Raw genomic sequence first — 20398 nt, 5'->3', positions numbered from 1 at the left:
GTTGTCATTTATCTCAGGAGAGAGTTGGAATATAAAAGTAGCAATGCACTTCTGAGACTTTATAAAGCTCTAGTTAGGCCCCACTTACAATACTGTGTCCAATTTTGGGCCCCACGCCTCAGAAAGGACATCCTGGCACTGGAGCATGTCCAGCAGAGATTCATACGGGTGATCCCCGGAATGGTAGGCCTAACATACAATGAACAGCTGAGGATCCTGGATTGTATTCATTAGAGTTTAGAAGGTTGAGGGGAGATCTAATAGAAACTTACAAGATAATGCATGGCTTAGAAAGGGTGGACGCTGGGAAGTTGTTTCTGTTAGGCGGTGAGACTAGGACCTGTGGGCAAAGCCTTAGAATTATAGGCGGTCAAATTAGAACAGAAATGAGGAGGCATTTCTTCAGGCAGAGAGTGGTGGGCCTGTGGAATTTATTACACAGAGCGCAGTGGAGGACGGGACGTTAACTGTCTTCAAGTCAGAGATTGATAAATTCTTAATCTCGCAAGGAATTAAGGGATATGGGAAAGAGTGCGGGTGACTGGATTTGAAATGCCCATCAGCCATGATTAAATGGCTGAATGGCCTTACTTCCACTCCTATGTCTTATGGTCTTAAATGAGACTAGATTAGGTTAGGATATCTATTTGGCATGGATAAGTTGGACCAAAGGGTCTGTTTCTGTACTATACATTTCTGTGACTCTACCACTCTAAGTAGTTTATTAAATAATAGTAAGCTGACAGGTCAGAATAGCTCAAGACAGGTTAATTATACCGCACTTAGTAAGAGACATTGGAATCACCTAAGAGATACCGGACTAACCGATGTTACATGGCTGTTAACAGTAGAGATAAGATTAACAAATGAGAACTACAACAGGCAACTAGAATTGATTGTCTCCTTCCAGTCATTTATCTCCCATTGGGTGGAGACTGTACAAAAGTTTCCGAGTTAATTCTTTCAGGCCAACTGAAAGATGCCATGACATCTAGAACTCCTTCCCTAAAGTCATTGTGGATCTACCTACAGCACATCGACTGCAGCGATTCATGTAGACAGCTCAACATCACCTGCTCAACAGCACCTAGGGGCAGCTGCCAGCCAGCGATGTCTACATCTCCCCAAGTGAATTAAAAAATCCATTGTTTTGGAGAAGACCAAGTGAACTCTGGTTGCAAAAGGTAAAAAAAGTTACAAGGAGAAATCTTTTATGAACTGACTCTTTTCACAGACTCGAGAAAACTGATTCTGCACAGAAGGAGGCCATTTGGCCTGCCATGTCTATGCTGACTCTCGGAAGGAGCAATTCACTGAGTCAAACCCCTTCATTTTCCCCCCCAGGTGTTGCAAATTTCCCTTTTTCAGGAAGTGATAACTGTTGGCCTCTGGATTACCAGTCTAGTAACATTACCACAAAGCGATTTGTCTCCCCTTCAATAAAGCATGCTTGGAAAAGAAGCTGCAAAAGGCATTTGGCACTTAATTTTGAAATTGTGAAAGAAAGGATACCAAAACATAACGCACAATATGATGCAGGATGCCATGGGTTAAAGAAAGAGTCAAAACAAACAGAATTGCATGCTCCCAAGGTCTCAGTGTCAACATTACAAGTCGTAACATGCCTTTCATTAATGATTGCATTCTGGGGACTCAGAGGCACCTTTCTTCCAAGTTCACAGGTAATTAATCAAACAATAATGGACACACATGCCTACTGTCTTGCCAAGCTAAGAATAGGCTACAACTGATAGACTTCACCTTTGATCTTTACCATTAATCATCCTGTCTTAACTTGAACTGCAGATTCATAAGTGCACAGATCATTGTTGTGATACAGTTAGGTCCTTTTCCATTCCAGATACGTTCTTCCCCGTATGTCGAGGGGACAATCTCCCTCTCCTGTGGGAGAATCTTCTCGCTGTAGCAAACTATATTTCGAGTCATAGAGATGTACAGCATGGAAACAGACCCTTTGGTCCGACTCGTCCATACCAACCAGATATCCCAACCCAATCTAGTCCCACCTGCCAGCACCTGCCCATATCCTTCCAAACCCTTTCTATTCATATACGCATTCAGATGCCTTTTAATTATTGCAATTGTACCAGCCTCCACCACTTCCTCTGGCAGCTCATTCCACAAACACACCACTTTCTGTGTGAAAATGTTTACCCTCTGGTCTCTTTTATTTTTCCCCTCTCACCCTAAACCTATGCCCTCTAGTTCTCAACTCTCCCACCCCAGGAAAGAGACTTTGTCTATTTATCCGATCCGTGCCCCTCATGATTTTATAAACCTCTATAAGGTCACCCCTCAGCCTCCGATTCTCCAGGGAAAACAACCCTAGTCTGTTCAGCCTCTCCCTGTAGCTCAAATCCTCCAACCCTGGCAACATCCTGGTAAATCTCTTCTGAACCCTTTCAAGTTTCACAACATCCTTCCTGTAGAAGAGAGACCAGAATTGCACACAGTATTCCAAAAGTGGTCGAACTAATGTCCTTACATTGCAACGTGACCTCCCAACTCCTATACTCAGTGCTGTGACCAATTAAGGAAAGCATACCTTCACTATCCTATCTACCTGTGATTCCACTTTCAAGGAGCTATGAACCTGCACTCCAAGGTATCTTTGTTCAGCAACATTCCCTTGGACCTTACCATTAAGTGTATAACTCCTGCTAAGATTTGCTTTCCCAAAATACAGCACCTCACATTTATCTAAATTAAACTCCATCTGCCACTTCTCAGCCCATTGGCCCATCTGGTCAAGATCAGTGGGCGGCACGGTGGCACAGTGGTTAGCACTGCTGCCTCGCAGCGCCAGAGACCCGGGTTCAATTCCCGCCTCAGGCGACTGACTGTGTGGAGTTTGCACATTCTCCCCGTGTCTGCGTGGGTTTCCTCCGGGTGCTCCGGTTTCCTCCCACACTCCAAAGATGTGCAAGTCAGGTGAATTGGCCATGCTAAATTGCCCGTAGTGTTAGGTAAAGGGGTAAATGTAGGGGTATGGGTGGGTTACGCTTCGGCGGGTCGGTGTGGACTTGTTGGGCCGAAGGGCCTGTTTCCACACTGTAAGTAATCTAATCTAATCTAATCTCGTTGTAATCTGATGTAGTCTTCTTCGCTATCCGCTGCACCTCCAATTTTGGTGTCATCTGCAAACTTACTAAGTATTCCTTTTATACTCACAACCAAATCATTTATATAAATGACGAAAAGTAGTGGGCCAGGATTGGTGGCCTGGTTTCTCTCCTATCATGAAGCAATTTTGTAGAGGTGTGGCACTGCAGCCAATGACATGCGATAGTAACCAACCCATGCCCATTTGTGGCATTGCCAGGATTTTATTGCCTGCTCCATTCCCTAGGCCAGACTCTAGAGGATGGTGGTTGGCCACCACTGAGCAGCAGGCCAGGGAGACAGTGAGATCTCTGACAAAGGTCTGGACCCCATCTCCAAGAGGGTTCTATGCAGGTCATTCCATGGGAGGTCTTTTCCTCGGCAATTTAAGTCAAACCTGTTTTACATTTTTCGAGGTTGCCGCCATCTTACAGCAACACACCCCTATCCCTCACAAGATTATGCGATTATCCACATCCTGTGTCGACAGTGCCCACCTCCCCCCAGTCAATGTGATGGCTACCCAGAACCTCGGGCATTCCAATAGGCTCCCTCACCCACACAGCCTGCCCACCATGCTGGGCCAGACTAGTCCAAAGGGACAAAGATACTGTCCAGCTGGAATAATTTGTCCAAGATTCTGATCCTTCTCCCAAGGACCAATTGCTGAAGCCAATGTGAAACTGTTCCCAGGGCCATGGGAAACAATATTGAAAGGGGACAGATCTAAGATAACGGGCAGAGGAATCAGTGGGATCTTAGTGAAAAACCCAGCTGGGCACCATGGGATCATGATGTGAGACACACTGTCCGATAGCAGAGGTAGCAGCTCTAGTTGCAACATTTGGAATGGAATTTGGTTAAATACTCAAAGGAACGACAGTTTGTACTGCTACACGGAAGGGGAGGCTGATTGACTGGACAGCTGTTTGTAAGATCCATCCCAGGTCCTGAAGGGCCAAATGGCCTCATCAGCCCAGTATTTTTCCTGGATTCAGTGATGTCGGAGTCATAACAAGCTGGCGTTAATGTGTCAAAGGATACTGTCTAGCCAGTCAAATGTAATTTTGCAAGGAGACAGAATCTAAAATCCCAGGTGTGCGACTGGAGCTGTATTTATAGCAGAGAACTAAAATTAACCTTTCACCCAGTATCAGGTCCTACTGTGATATTTCCTCTTTCAGTCAGGAACACAGTGATGCTCCAAGCCATTGACACATTCTTCTTGTCACCAGCATTGCTGCATGTACACTGAAAGGAATTGTTTTTTTTAAAACAGGACTGGCATTCAATACTTGCCTTCCCCTTTCTAGGTGACTTTTACTTTTATTGATTAATTTGTGATATGTCAGGCCTTGAGCTCACACGGATTGTGGTTGAATACAGTTTTGTTGCCTCTGGTGCTCCATCGTGCCATATGGATGCTCATTCTTGAGTTGCTAGATGTTTGAAATCCATCCCATTTAGCATAGTGATGATTCCACATGATGTGATGGAGAGATCGCCGATCTCCACAGGATTGTGCAATGGTCACTCTGACCAATACTGCCAAGATCAGTTGCATCTACTACTGGTAGATTGGAGAGGACAGTGTCAAATATGTTAGTTCCCTAAGCACATGAAGCAAGACAAGAGCAAACCTCAGGCAAGATGGACAGTCCTTCAATGGTAACCTCAGTCAGTGGGGGAATTGAACCCATGCTGTTGGCATCAACTCTGAATTATAAACCAGTCAGCCAGCCAACTGAGCTAACCAATCCCAACCTAACCACTGGGTGTATGAGACTATCAGTGGAGTATTAACATGAATTCTCCTGCCATTCACAGCACCACAAACCTTTCTCCTATGTTTTATTCACCTTGCCCTTTCCCTTGCTTAAAATCTGTTACATCTCTTGAACCTTTCCCAGTTCTGACGGAATGTCATTTACCTTAAACAGTAATTCACGTTCTTGCTCTCTCTGTCTCTCCCTCTCTGCTGATACTGAGCATTTCCAGTATTATGTCTTCAATTCAGATTTCCAACATCCACAGCCTTTACTTTCTGTAACAGGAAGAGGTTAGGGAGAAAACAGATTGGATGTCGATGGATTTGGGCTCATCTTGCTTCAATGCATTTATCTAGCCCTCAGTCAGCGGCCATGTGGAATCCTCCTGCCCTGTGTACTTCTTCCAACCCCCTGGCACTTTATTTAAATTTCCTGCATTTTACATTCCCTCATTACCCCAAGGTGAAAGAAAACCTTGCTGCATTATTCCATTTCCGCCAGCTGACAAGCGTGGAAACCTATATCCACTTAATGCTGAAATAACCTTTATTCACACAACTCAATCTCAGTATCAATGGAAAGCCCTTTGCCAATGATAATACCAAGTGATGGAAACAAGATAGGTCACAGCCTCAATGAAATGTATTGTTTGCTTTCAAAGCATAAGGCATGTACAGACAAGATAGTGAAATCTTTTATAAGCAATGTAAGTGAGACTCATTCCAAACAAGTGCCACTTAACACATCAACTGTATATGTTGTAAGTCTGTATGAATATGAAAAGATCCTATAATAATCATAACGTTTAAACCTTTTGTTGAACAACATTGACTTTAATGAGCCCCAAATGCTTTGTTTGTTGATATCTTCGAATAGATATATCCTACGTTCTCTCCTCAACTTAAACTCCAAGTCTTTTCCCACTATCACCAGAAACCTCTTCAGAACACAATAGTCGGATATAGAATCAATTGATGGACACATTAAGAGGTGGTTAGCTTTAAATATCAAACAGTAATAAAATAAAAGTGGATGAATAACGATTGAAAAAGGCAAGTGCAGCCCGAGGGTCCAAAGGATAGGAATGCTGTAGAAAACATCTCAATCGGACCAAGAAGTGACTATTCACAATTAATTTCTGCAAACATAAAGTTGTCCAGGCTGCATTAAAAGCAGTTCAGAGAAGGTTTACTAGACTAAAACCTGTGAAGAGAGGCGTGCCTTATGAGGAAAGGTTAAAAGTGCTAGAATTGTATCCATTGGAGTTTAGAAAAGTAAGAGGCAACTTGGTTAAATCATATAAGCTTGTGATGGGTCTTGACAGGATAGATGTTTCCACTTGTGGGACAATTTAGAACTATAGGTTATTATTTAAAAGTCAGGGGTGGCCCATTAAAACAAATGAAGCAAGTCTTTCTTCTCTGAAAGGCTCCTGAATCTTTGGAACTCTAATCCAACTACTTTTCCAGGAAGAGTCCTTCACTATTTTAAGGCAGAGGCAGATAGATTTTTGTTAAGCAAAGGAATGAGAGGTTATCAGGAGTAAGCGGGAATATAGATTTCCAGTTCCAATCAGAGCAGCCATGACCTTACTGAATGGCAGAGCAGACTCAAGGGGCTGAATGGCCTCCTGCTGGTTCTAGTTTGTATGTATGTACATTTCTACAAGTCCTCATGCACCTCAAGCCAAAAAGATTTGTATGTCATAAAAATAAATAACAACAAAATCTGCTCCTAAAAGGTAATTATCCCTGGCCAGGTCCCATTCAGATGTAATTAACCACCAGACTTTTAACCAATGGGTTTTCCAAGGCCATCTCTTCATTAGACAACAGGATATTTCACAAAACAGAATGAAAATGCAATGACACTAACTCCAACAAGCACTGGATAAATGAATAATCCATGAATAGACTATGAGATGCATGGGCACAAGTAAGCCCATCATGTCTGTTCCACGATTCAATGAGATCATGGCTGATTTGAAAATCCTCAACTCCACTTTCCTGCCATCTCCCTATAACTTTTGATTCCCTCACTCTTTAATAGCTATCTGTCTCAGCCTAATATTGTTAGTGTCCCAGCCTCGGCTGCCATCTATGGTAAAGAATTCGACAGATTCACAACCCTCTGAGAGAGGAAATTCCTTCTTATCTCTGTTGTAACTGAGTGACACCTCATTATGAGATGATGTCCTCTGGTTCTTGTCTCACCAACAACTGGTCTGCATCTACCCAGTTTAGACAATCCCAGCATACCCAGGATCAACTAAGTGAACCTTCTATGTACTGCCTCCAATGCTGGTCTATCTTTCTTAAGGGCCTAAACTGTTCACATTATTCCAGCTGTGGTCTGACCAGTGCCTTGTACAGTTTTAGCAAGATTTCCCTGTTATTATTTGAGACAAATAGATTTAAATTGTTCATTTACCTTTCCCTGCGTCTCCCAACAGTGTCTTGCTGTTAAATGAATTGAACAATCTACTCAGCACAAATCTCAGTACCCACAATTATGTCTATCCCCAAATTTCCCCTCTCACTTAGTCATTTTAGAGGTTTTGCTGGCTCTCAAAACATCCTGTTCTCTATCTCAATGTCAAACTGTATCCAAAGAGAACAAGCAGTTTTTCTCAATGCATTGTTCTACTGGCAACTTGTGACCAACCTGTGCTCCGATTTCATCCGAGAGCACAGCTCGAAAACCAACACCTCCACCTCCATTCTCTCCCACCTACCCCACACACGTCCATCCTCCAAACTCTCTCTTCCTCTCACCTCTTGTACATTCCAATCTTCCCGATGTCCTCTGAAAACACCTTCAGCTGTTTTGTGCCTGTGCTGGTGAATGCCTCGCTAAACTTTGCTGTCACTCCACCTTCCCATCTTTCTTTAAGACCATTCTCAAAACCCAACCTCCTCGGCCAACGTTTGCATCACCCACACCCTCCCCAATGACTCCTTTGTGTTGAGCATCCCTTCTATTTCTACTTCTACTTTTGAGAGCTTACTCAACTTCAAAAGATGTTATTTCTTTGCTTTTACGCATTCCAGGGATGTGGGTGTCACTGGAATTTATTGCACAACTCACATTACCAATACATAAATGAGAGACTTGCTCGTGCACCAAGCCAGTTGAGAAGGCAGCTACCACATGTACCACTGCAGTCACATTCTGGGCCACACCAGGTAAGGTTGGCAGTTGCCTGGAATGAAAAGCTTAACATATGGGGAATGCTTGAGGACTCTGGGTCTATATTCGATGGAGTTTGGAGGGATGGTTGGGGGAATCTAATTGAAACATACGGAATGGCCTGGACAGATTGGATGTTGGAAAGATGTTTCCATTGGTAGGAGAGACTAGGATCCGAAGGCACAGCCTTAGAGTAAAGAGAAGACCTTGCATAACAAAGATAAGGAGAAATGTTTTCAGCCAGAGTGGCTAATCTATAGAATTCACTGCCACAGGTCAATAAGTATATGAAAAAGATAGATAGGTTCTTGATTGTCAAGGGGATCAAGGGTTACAGGGAGAAAGGGGGAGAATGGGGTTGAGAAACTTATCAGCCATGATTGAATTGGCTTGATGGACTGAATGGCCTAATTTGTGCTCCTATGTCTTATGGTCAAATGGCCTTATTTCCTTTCCTGAAGGACGTAATGAGAGCAAGGAGACAGATCATGAAGGATATGCATTTGGCAGGCAGATACCCATCAACAAGCAGCTCATACAAGCTCTCTCATGCTGCACCAGTTCAGCATTATTTGACCCAATTTTTTGCAGAAGCAAATGTAAAAATTCTTCCAATGTGCACTACAAATTAGTGATTAATTCCCATTGCCAAACCATGCTTTCCACTTAAATAAGCACCGCTGCAGAAGACTCTGAACAAATACTCACAAAGCCTTTGTACACCAAGGTTGAAAAAATAAAAGCCAGAGGTTTCTTCAGGATTTCAACACAATATTGGCCTTAGGCCAACAATATTACAGTTAAATTATTGACTGTTAAAGCTTGACAATGCTTTCGGAAATGACCAATAATCTTCTGCACTTCTGACTTCAAAGTCGTCTTTGTCTCCTGATCTATCGGCGTCAAAGAGAAAAATCCAACTCAAATGTTCCTGGGTCATGCTGCTCTTAGTTCTCCTCAACAGTTTGATTTTGTTTCCACCTCGCCCTTTGGCATCAACAACAAACATCTTTGGAAAAAGTATCAAGGAGTGTGTGTACGTGTGCATGCATTAGTATATATACGCATGTATCTATATGCACTCATGTGCATGTGTGCATATGCGAGTTTGCATATATGTACACACATACATATGTGTGTTCACATTTGTAGATGTGCATGTGTGCAAATTTGTATATGCATGCATACATTTTTGTATATGCCTGCATTTGTTTGTGCGTGCTTATGTGCAATTGTATATGCAAGCATGAGCGTGTATTCATATGCATGTGTGCAAACGCATATGTATATAAAGTAGTTTACTCATGCATCCAGATTTCTATAGCAACATGCTCTGTTACCTGCATGTTATCATATGGAGCTATTGTTAGTGATGGTTAAGCACATGGTGACCAGCAATCTCTCCCCTTCTTACCATCTGCCTTTGGCACATGTTGGAAGGATTTGCAGGTTAATACTCAACTTGTTTTCACTGCGTTATGAATGCACCTTCAATGCCCTGATATGAACCCACAGCTCTAGCTCTGAAGCAGGGATTGACAGAGTACCACATCACTATAAGAGCTCTGCTGGAAGTTGAGACAGTATGAAGGAACTTGCATCATTTCAAAATATATGGGTAATGATACCCCTCAGAACCTATGCAAAATATGAATTAATAACAATCTTTAAAAACTGAGTGCAAAGAGAAATGACCAATTTCTATGTTTATCAGAGAAGTGGGCCTCATTGGCCTGGCCTACACACACATTTGTTCGACCTGAACCCAACCAGCAAAAATTAGTATCATCTCTCACCCTCTGTCCACATACTTTGCTACACATTAACACTCAATCAGTTTCTATGCACATTGTGTGACCTTTTATTACAACAATCTGCCAGTGTAAAAGGTCATGTACTTGTGTAGGTATCTTGCCTTGCTGCACATAGCTTTGCACGTGACCTTAACATCCACAAAAGCAAACCATTAAGCAACTCAGCTCAGCTACGGAATTGACAACTTGACAACCACCAACCGTGAGATTTCCAAATTCTGTTTAGAACAACACAAACTATGGAGGCAGCAGTCATTTAGTGCTGCAGATTACAAACCCAGCAGCTTCTCAGTCCTATCTCAGGGTGGTGCACCAAGACAGATCATCTGCTCAATTCATAAGTCAAAACCAGTTGACACATTCAACAAAGGCAACAGTCTCTGGGTAAAGCCCGTAAACAGCTAAGATCAGTAAAATATTTTATCAACAATCATTTTGAGGATTGCATTTCTTTTTGGAAAGCAGTCAGAGTGAGAGAATCGAATACCGCATTGCAATTTCACAAGGTTTGGACAGGAGACACAAAACAAGGGAAATGCAAGGAGCCTCATCTTAGATTTGCATTTTCTGGTCCTACCTGGGATAATTGAGACTGTATCTTTTTCCCAAGACACAACGCTAACATACTCCTGCACCGAAGGAGGAATGAGGCACTTGAAGACAGCCACGCTTCCACGCATTGACCTTTGATCCTCCACCCTTACGGTGTAGGGTTCCCTGAAAACTAGGAAAACACAAAGCATGTAAATATGGTGAATGAAACTGTTTGAATGCGAAAGCAACATGTTCACAAGCTGTTCTGGACACTCTGGGACCTGATTAGAACCATTTAACTGTAATCCTCAAGCTGAAGATGGTTCCTGATCTGGTGAGACCCTGAAACATAAGAACACGAGGTTTAAAAAGGAGAAAATGAGCATTCACATAGCACCTTTCACAACCTCAAGACACCTCAAAGCAGTACATATATACTGGATTACTTTTCAAATGTAATACTCCCTAACAGGACATAAGAAATGCAGCAGCCATCTTGCACACAGCAAGCTTCCACAATGTGATAGTGACCACATAATCTGTGTGGAATGACAGTAATTGTGGAATAAATGGTGACTCGGACAAAGGAGACCTTTCACCTTATTTTCAAAAATGAATATCTTACAGGTCTTTTCCCCAGGGTACTTGAGTCCAAAACTAGAAGACATAGATTTAAGGTGTGAGGGGAAAAATTTAAAAGGGACCTACTGGGCAACTTTTTCACATGGAGGGTAGTGTGTATATGGAACAAACTGCCAGAGCAAGTGTTAGAAGCAGGTACGATTACAACATTTAAAAGAAATCTGACATTTGGCACGTGAGGGAGTATGGAGGAGATTCATGAAGTTGATTCTGGAGTTGAGGGGGTTGGCTTCTGAGGAGAGATTGAGTAGAATGTATCTATACTCATTGGAATTTAGAAAAATGAGGGGGGAATCTTACAGAAACATATGCAATTATGAAAGGATTGGATGAGATGGAAGCAGGAAGGTTGTTTTCACTGGCAGGTGAAACTCGAACTAGAGGGCATAGCCTCAAAATGAAGGGGGAGCAGATTCAGGACTGAGTTGAGGAGGAAGTTCTTCACCCAAAGGGTTGTGAATCTTGGAGTTCCCTGCCCAGTGAAGCGGTTGAGGCTACCTCATTGAATGTTTTTAAGGCAAAGGTAGGTAGATTTATTTGAACAGTAAAGGAACTAAGAGTTTATGGTGAACGGGTGGGTAAGTGGAGCTGACTCCACGAAAAGCTCAGCTATGATCTTATTGAATAACAGAGTAGTCTCAACGGGCCAGATGGCCGACTCCTGCTCATATTGCTTATGTTTTTATGACAGGTTCATGGATCAGAAAGATTTAGAGGGATATGGACCAAACACAGGCAATAGTTCAGTTTTGGAAACCTGGTCAGCATGGACAAGTTGGGCCGGAAGGCCTGTTTCTACGCCCTATGGTATTCCACCCCAGAGAGTAAACAGCATCCCGGTTTAACATGTCTCTCGATGGACAACATCACAAGACTAGCCAGAGAATCAGACCATGATTTTGTTCTCAAGTTACTGGAGTAGGACTTAAACCCATGACTGGTGGCTTAAAAACAAGAGTGCTCACCATGGGCATAACAAGGAGTAAACTATATGGCCGTCTAAACTTACTCTGCATTCAACAATATCATGGCTGACATTCTAAATCAATCTCAACTCCCCAACCTAGTCCCTTTGTGCCCATAATTCCCTTAATCTCAGTTGTGAATATATTCATTGGCTGATCACCCACAGCTCTCCATAAAAGAGAATTCGTAATGTTCTAATGAAGAAATTCCTCCTCATCTCAGTCATCATTTTATCCTTTCTTTTGTGTTTAATAACAGAGGTCTGGGAAACTATGGCTCAAAAGCTCTTCCAGTTAATCATGTCCACTGTTAGTCAGAATGTTTCAAGAATCTGTCAAGATGTCCATGGCTCGATAATCAAATTGTCTTCAAATCATTTCAAGATCCTTAACAATACTGTAGCCATGCAATGCCCCCTTTCCGATGGGATAAGACTCTGACCCAAATGGTGCCTATTACTGCAACAGCACTTTGTTAAGTCAATATTGCTGCAAAGAGATTTCATTGGTTCACTGATGTGATTACAGTGAACAGTAGCTGTGGCTACTCTGTTTGATATTGCCACATATAGTGAAACTGGGATCCTTTGAGGGAAACCCTCCCAAATGGTTTTGGGTGTATACACAACAGAGCTAATGATCCCATTTTGATTCAAGGGTTCACTGGCAACCACAGGTCACTCAGAATGGACACATGCATTTTGCATTAGGAGAATGCTGTCCATCTGAATTGTGCCTTTCTGCTCCCTGAAAACAGCATCCCTTGGTCCACAATTTCTATATTTTCTCCAATAGCAAAAGAAACACAGTGCATTCATTCAACCCTTCTAACTTACTCTGCCATTTAATTAAATTATGCTGATTTTTGTATCGTAACTCCAATTAAACACCTTGATTTTGTGACCAGTTATGTAATGGCTGTTACGGTGCAGTGATAGTATCCGAGCCAATGGGTCTGTGTTCAAGTTCCCACCTGGTCTAGAGGTTTGTAACAATATCTCTGAACAGGTTGATTCAATAACATCTGTATCTAGCCTACAAACTGGATTAATCTCATTTTTGAAACTGTCTTTGACTCTAGCCTCAATAGCTTTTGAGGAAGGAAAGTGTAGAGCTCCACTCAATTTGTGTGACATTTTTTTCCTGACTTCACCCTAAATATCCCTTACCTTGTTTCTTGAGTTATTTGTTTTCTACGGGGCAGTGTTATTCTGTAATTTCCATCAATACTTCCAGAGTGATCACCAGCTCATCTTTCCAACATATTATAACAAACAGGGTCTTCCTTACTTCCTCAGGATCAATGTTCGACAACAACGGGTAACCTAGTTCAATAAAACATGGCAACGCCCACTCACAAAGAATCAGTGGTGCTAGGGATTCAGATGCATGATCACCTGAATTGATTTGGTCAGTTTGGGAGATCAGAAATCCCAGCAACCAGTGTGTATCCCAAATCTAGGGTCACTGACTGAGAGGACTTTAACAGCAACATTAGGTTCAGACTCAATGCCAAGAGGTCTGATTGGGTCAGTTATCCAAACATGTACATCAAGAATACACAATTAGTTACATCATTGAAGAAGTTGTAACAGACTACTTATAACAGATGTTCAAGATAATTAGAATCAATACAATTTCTGAAAGAGAAATCATGTTTTAGAAATCTATTGGAGCACTTTGAGAATGTAATACCTGTAGTGGATAAAAGGGAACCAGTGGATATACTGTTCTTAGGTTTCCTGAAATTTGATAATCTACCACAACAAAAGTTATTTTGATAATAAATGGTTGTTGTATTGGGACTAGTATATTAGCATGGCTAGCAGATAGGTTGGATAATGGAAGCAAAATGCAATAAGTGCATGTCAAGGAGATTAGTGCTGGGACATCAGCATTTATATAAACCATTGGGATAAAGAGACTAAAGATATAATTGCCGATGACACAATATAGATCAGAAAGCAAATTGTGTAAAGACATAAGGATGTAACAAAGGGATATACATCATTTATGTGAGTGAGCAAAGATCTCTGAAATGAAGTATACTGTGGGAAATTGTCCATTTTGACAGGCAAAATAAAAAAAATTCAGAGGAACCGGAGTGTCATAATGCGTGAGTTATGAAAGGTTAGCCCACAAGGATAGCAAGTAATGAGGAAAGCTAACAAAATTATATCATTTGTCTCAAGGGGTATGAATACAGAAATAAGGAGTTTATGCTTCAGTTACACAGGGCACTGGCAAGACTGTACTGGAGTATTACATTCAATAATGGTCACCTTACTTCAGGAAGGATGTAAATGCATTGGAAGTAGTTAAGTGAAGGTTTAGATTAGATTACTTACAGTGTGGAAACAGGCCCTTCGGCCCAACAAGTCCACACCGACCCACCGAAGCGCAACCCACCCATACCCCTACATGTACCCCTTTTTACCTAGCACTACGGGCAATTTAGCATAGCCAATTCACCTGACCTGCACATCTTTGGACTGTGGGAGGAAACCGGAGCACCCGGAGGAAACCCACGCAGACACGGGGAGAATGTGCAAACTCCACACAGTCAGTCGTCTGAGGCGGGAATTGAACCCGGGTCTCTGGCGCTGTGAGGCAGCAGTGCTAACCACTGTGCCACCGTGCCGCCCACACAATGTTTAATAGATTAATACCTGGAATGAGTGGGCAATCTTTTGAAGAAAGGATGGAGGTGGCTAACAGAACATGTCAAGATGTCACTGTGTATAAAAAGAGTATACATTAGGTCAATTTAAGGCTGAGATAGACAGACAGATTTTAGATCGGGCAAAGAAATCAAAGGTCATGGGGAAAGACAGGAAAGAGTAGGTGAGGATTATCAGGTTATCCATGATCTCTCTCATTGAATTTCAGAGCAGACTCGATGGGCTGAATGGCCTGCGTCTGCTTCTATGTCTTACAGTCTTCTGACTCCAGCATTAACAACAGCAGGGTAGGGGTGCATTAAATAGAAAACACTGCAGTCAAATTGGCTCTAGCCATTTTTGTTTGTCTTGATATCATTCAAATGCAAAGGAGCCATTTATATTGAATGATATGACATCTGTGTTCATACTAAAATAGGCATTGCACATATAATGTTTCCATAATGTAGAACAATGGTTTGTTAGAAATGAGGCAGCACGGGTGAAGGAAGCTGTTGCTCTGGAAGCTTATGTTTTATTGCGGGTTAACTGAGGTTGGACTAGTTGGGAATATATCCAGGTAGACCAGATCAGGCATACCTAAAAAAGCCTCCCCACCATTGATTGTAACCATGGAGATATCGACAGGTAGATGGATATTTAAAAGCTAACGATAACAGGGTAGAGAGGAGAAGAGTTCTTGTAAGGGAGTAAGGTAATTGAACAGATCATCATGACAAGATTTATCAGTCTCAGGAGTAGAAATCTTATCCACATATCATCCTGACAGAAATAATTTTGGAGCAGGTCTTTTAAAAGTTGTAATGTGACAAAATTAAAATAACATTTCTCTTCTCCCTCCCAGTGCCTTGATGAAGGAATATCAGGTTGTGCATTTTGTTGGCTTCATCAGGGAAATGGAACATTTCGTATCAGCTTTTTTAACAATTTCTTCAACATTACCTCAGTGGGGACACATTGTATCCAAGCAGTTTGATCACATTTCCTGGAATCTGTTTTTAAAATTATATCCTGTGATAAGCTACCATTTCTCTTTCACAAAACGACCAGCCAGACAGAGTTGCTGACTGAAATGTCCAGCTGAAATATCCATCTTCCCCTCACCCCATTCCCCTTTCACCATCCTCATCTTTTCGTCAGTGGATCACATAGAGGAGAGACAGCATCATCATAAAACCATTGAAGTTGGGTAAGGCCACCAATAGAGATATAGCAAGTTCAGGTAGAGTCATTGAGCTGTACAGCACAAAAACAGACCCTTCGGTCGAATTCGTCCATGCCAATCAGATATCCTAAATTAATCTAGTTCCATGTGCTAGCACTTGGCCTATATCCCTCTAAACCCTTCATATTCATATACCCATCCAGATGCATTTTAAATGTTGCCATTGCACCAGCCTCGACCACTTCCTCTGGCAGCTCATTCCATACATCCACCATCCTCTGCATGAAAACTTTGCACCTTAAGTCCCTTTTAAATCTTTCCCCTCTCACCCTAAACCTATGCCCTCTAGTTTTGTACTGCCCCATTCTGGGGAAAAAGACCTTGTCTATTTACCCTATCTGTGCACTTCATGATTTTGTAAACCTCTATAAGGTCACACCTCAGCCTCCGACGCTCCAGGGAAAACAACCCCAGTTTATTCAGCCTCTCCCTTAGCTCAAATCCTCCAACCCTGGCAACATCCTTGTAAATCTTTTCTGAACCCTTTCAAGTTTCACAACATCCTTCCTATAGCAGGGAGACCAGAATTGCATGCAATATTTCAAAAGTAGCCAGCCCACTGTCCCGTACTGCCACAACATGACTGCCCAACCATCAGTCTGACACATTCATAGAATCGCTACAGTGTGGAAGTAGGCCATACCGACCCTTCAAAGAGCACCCTACTCAGATCCACACCCCATCACCCTATAACTCTGTAGCTTTCATGGCCAACCCACCTACGCTGCACATCTTTGGACTGTGGGAGGAGACACACACAGACACAGGGAGAACATGCAGACTCCACACAGACATTGGCATGAGGTTGGAATCAAACCCAGCTCCTGTTGTTGTGAGGCAGCAGTGCTAGCTACTGTGTCACCCACTTTTGCACTCAGAATTTCACAACAGAAAACAGCACTTGCCTTGAGACCAGATGTACAATGGAGACCTGTGAATAGATCACCTATTTACCATTCATCTCTGTAAAATACATTATGCAGCAAGAGAAATTCTTAATGACACTTTAGTTTACTTCAAACTGGCTGCAGAAGGAGAGATGATATACCTGTCTACATTAATATGTCTTAGGTCACTAATGCCTCCTCAGAAACAATGGAGAAAGAGATTTATAATCACATTAAACATTATCAATAATATGGTAGTCACTAACCTCATATTACACTGGGACTTACAAACCTATTGTAGGATTTCAAATAATTCCATCATTATATTCATTATAATCACATTATTCCACCATATCATCACAATTGACTCTCACTTTTCAATGTCCCTTCAGCACTATTTTTAATATTTTATGGAGAATAAAGTATACATTTGAGAGTGAATAATAAAATGATCATTTAATCAAGAGGTTAACATGGACAGCCATAAATCCAATTGGTAATTATGGTTCACAAGGCCACATGACTTCCTCAAATAAAGGGCAGCTTTACAACACTACTACCCAGACATAATTCGTCAACTTTTCCTTCACAAGTTGTTTTGGTGAAGGTGCATCAAATGGAGGACCATCACTGCTGGATAATTGAGCCCCCCGAAGCGCTCTGATAAGAAATAGTTAATCTGAAACATGAGCATTCTCCTCAGCCCTTCCCTGATGGGCTGATGGTTTTCCAAGCTTTTGTTCAGTTATTCTACCTGTAAGAACATGTTCCTGGGCACCTTAAAGGTGAGGGAACAAATCACAGCAGTCAGCATTATATTCACAAGATGAATTAATGCTTTGTTTTGGAGATAAAGAGGGAAGTAGTTTTCATCCATCTTGGCAAACACAGGACGAAGCAATGCATAAAGATTCCTCCCAAACTCAAACAAGGAGAGCACATGTTACTGTACAAACCCAAGGCCTAATCCTGTATTCTGACCTAAGCCTCCAATCCCGCGAATCTGAAAGGCTCACCTGCTTTGACTCGGATATTTGGGCTCCTGATCTTGCCAGCTACATTTTCCGCTGTGCAGAAGTAGTCATTGTCATGGATAAAGCTATTAAACCCGGATGGCGAGAAGGGATAGAGCTGCAGCGTGCCGTTAAGGTGAACGTGGCGAATATTGGGCACGTCGTAGATGTCGTCTTTCGTGGCAAGGTACCAGCGGAGGATGGTGCCAGGGGTCCCGGCAGCCGGGCACGGCAACACCGTGCCCACTGAGCTGGAGAAGATCACCTGCTGCAGTGAGTCATTTACAAAGTACAAGCTTGTCCTGGGATCCTCACTGTATGCTGGTGGGAGGGGGAAAAGAGGAGATGGAAACGCAGTTAGTTTGGCACAGAGTTAAATTTCACACCTTAATCTTTCATCATGACTTTGAAGAGGAACGCAAAAGTTACGACATATCATAGAGTGTAAATCGTGCTAACAATCAAGATTCATCATAACTGCAATCTGATCCATATTTCTGGAACATCCTCCAACTGTACCACCCTGTGAGATACCTACACACCTCCAGTTTCTGCCCATTGCTGATTTCCAATCTCCCCGCCAGTGGTACACATACCTGCATTGTCTCCAGATTCTTTAAAACAAAGCATGGCTTGTCAAAGCATGAGTCAAGACCTCAAACATTGTCACCCGCTGAGATTTTGGGGTTGCAAGCTCTGAGGTACCAAGAGGATTGGAGGATAGCAAATGTGGTTCCCCTGTTCAAAAAGGGTAGTAGAGACAACGCTGGTAATTACAGACCAGTGAGTTTCACTTCAGTTGTTGGTAAAATGTTGGAAAAGGTTATGAGATAGGATTTATAACCATCTAGAAAAGAATAATCTGGTAAGGGACAGTCAGCACGGTTTTGTGAAGGGTAGGTCATGCCTAATGAATCTTATTGAGTTTTTTGACAAAGTGACCAAACAGGTAAATGAGAGTAAACCGGTTGATGTGGTGCATATGGATTTCAGCAAGGCGTTTGATAAGGTTCCCCACAGTAGGCTATTATACAAAATGCGGAGGAATGGGATTGTGGGAGATATAGCAGTTTGGATAAGTAATTGGCTTGCTGAAAGAAAACAGAGGGTTGTAGTTGACGGAACATGTTCATCTTGGTGTCCAGTTACTAGCAGAGTACCACAAGGGTCAGTGTTAGGTCCACTGCTGTTTGTCATTTTTATAAATAACCTGGATGAGGGCATAGAAGGGTGGGTTAGCAAATTTGCGGACGACACTAAGGTAGGTGGAGTTTTGGATAGTGATGAAGGATGTAGTAGGTTGCAGAGAGACATAGATAGGATGCAGAGCTGGGCTGAGAGGTGGCAAATGGAGTTTAATGCGGACAAGTGTGAGGTGATACACTTTGGACAGAGTAATCGGAATGCAAAGTACTGGGCTGATGGTAGGATTCTAGGGAGTGCGGATGAGCAGAGGGATCTCAGTGTCCATGTACACAGATCCCTGAAAATTGCCACCCAGATTGACCAGGTTGTTAAGAAGGCATACAGTGTTTTTGGCCTTTATTAATAGAGGGATCGAGTTCCGGAACAATGACGTTATGCTGCAGCTGTGCAAAGCTCTGGTGCGGCCACACTTGGATTATTGTGGACAGTTCTGGTGACCGCGTTATAAGAAGGATGTGGAAGCTTTGGAAAGGGTGAAGAGGAGATTTACTAGGATGTTGCCTGGTATGGAGGGAATGTCTTACGAGGAAAGGCTGAGGGCCTTGAGGCTGTTCTCGCTAGAGAGAAGAAGGTTGAGAAGTGACTTAATAGAGACATACAAGATAATCAGAGGGTTAGATAGGGTGGACAGCGAGAGCCTTTTCCCAAGTATCGGGACGGCAAACACGAGGGGACACAGCTTTAAAGTGAGGGGAGATAGATATAAGACAGATGTCAGAGGTAGTTTCTTTACTCAGAGAGTAGTAAGGGTATGGAATGCATTGTCTGCAATGGTAGTAGATTCGCCAAGTTTAAGTTCATTTAAGTCGTCATTGGACAGGCATATGGATGTAAATGGAATAGTGTAGATGGATGGGCTTCATATTAGTGGTATTCCTGATGAAGGGCTTTTGCCCGAAACGTCGATTTCACTGCTCCTCGGATGCTGCCTGAACTGTTGTGCTCTTCCAGCACCACTGATCCAGAATCTGGTTTCCAGCATCTGCAGTCATTGTTTTTACCTTCAGATTAGTAAGACAGGGCAGCACAACATCGAGGGCCGAAAGGCCTGTACTGCGCTGTAATGTTCTATGTTCTAACCCTATCCATATAACTCTGCATTTCCTACGGCGAGCCTCAACATCCCTGGGCAATTCAGCATGGCCAATCCACCCTAATCTGCACATCTTTAAACTGTGGGAGGAACTCCACACAGACAACTGCCTTGAGAGTGGAATTGAACCTGGGACCCTGGCGCTGTGAGGCAATGGTGCTAACCACTGTGCCACCCAATAACTAGAGAAGCTGTGCAGAGGTCCTTCTAAGTCAGTGCTGTAATTGGCAATGTATAAACTTTTCACGATACTCATT

At 42.5% G+C, this 20398-nt stretch overlaps 1 protein-coding gene across 1 annotated transcript in view; it reads right to left on the bottom strand.

The window, feature by feature from the left end:
• The window catches only part of LOC122540620 (Down syndrome cell adhesion molecule-like protein 1 homolog), a 571589-nt gene that overhangs the window by 508891 nt on the left and 42300 nt on the right, over window positions 1–20398 (bottom strand). Inside the window, exons 2-3 of the mRNA XM_043676579.1 lie at window positions 17846–18163; window positions 10473–10619 (exon numbers count right to left, since the gene is read on the bottom strand). Coding sequence (XP_043532514.1) covers window positions 10473–10619; window positions 17846–18163 — 465 coding nt within the window. The remainder of the gene's footprint in view (window positions 1–10472; window positions 10620–17845; window positions 18164–20398) is intronic.

Source organism: Chiloscyllium plagiosum, chromosome 35 (assembly GCF_004010195.1).
Source record: "Chiloscyllium plagiosum isolate BGI_BamShark_2017 chromosome 35, ASM401019v2, whole genome shotgun sequence".
Lineage (NCBI taxonomy): Eukaryota > Metazoa > Chordata > Chondrichthyes > Orectolobiformes > Hemiscylliidae > Chiloscyllium > Chiloscyllium plagiosum.
Note: the sequence above shows the minus strand (reverse complement) of the source record. Positions and strands in the feature narration are given on the sequence as shown.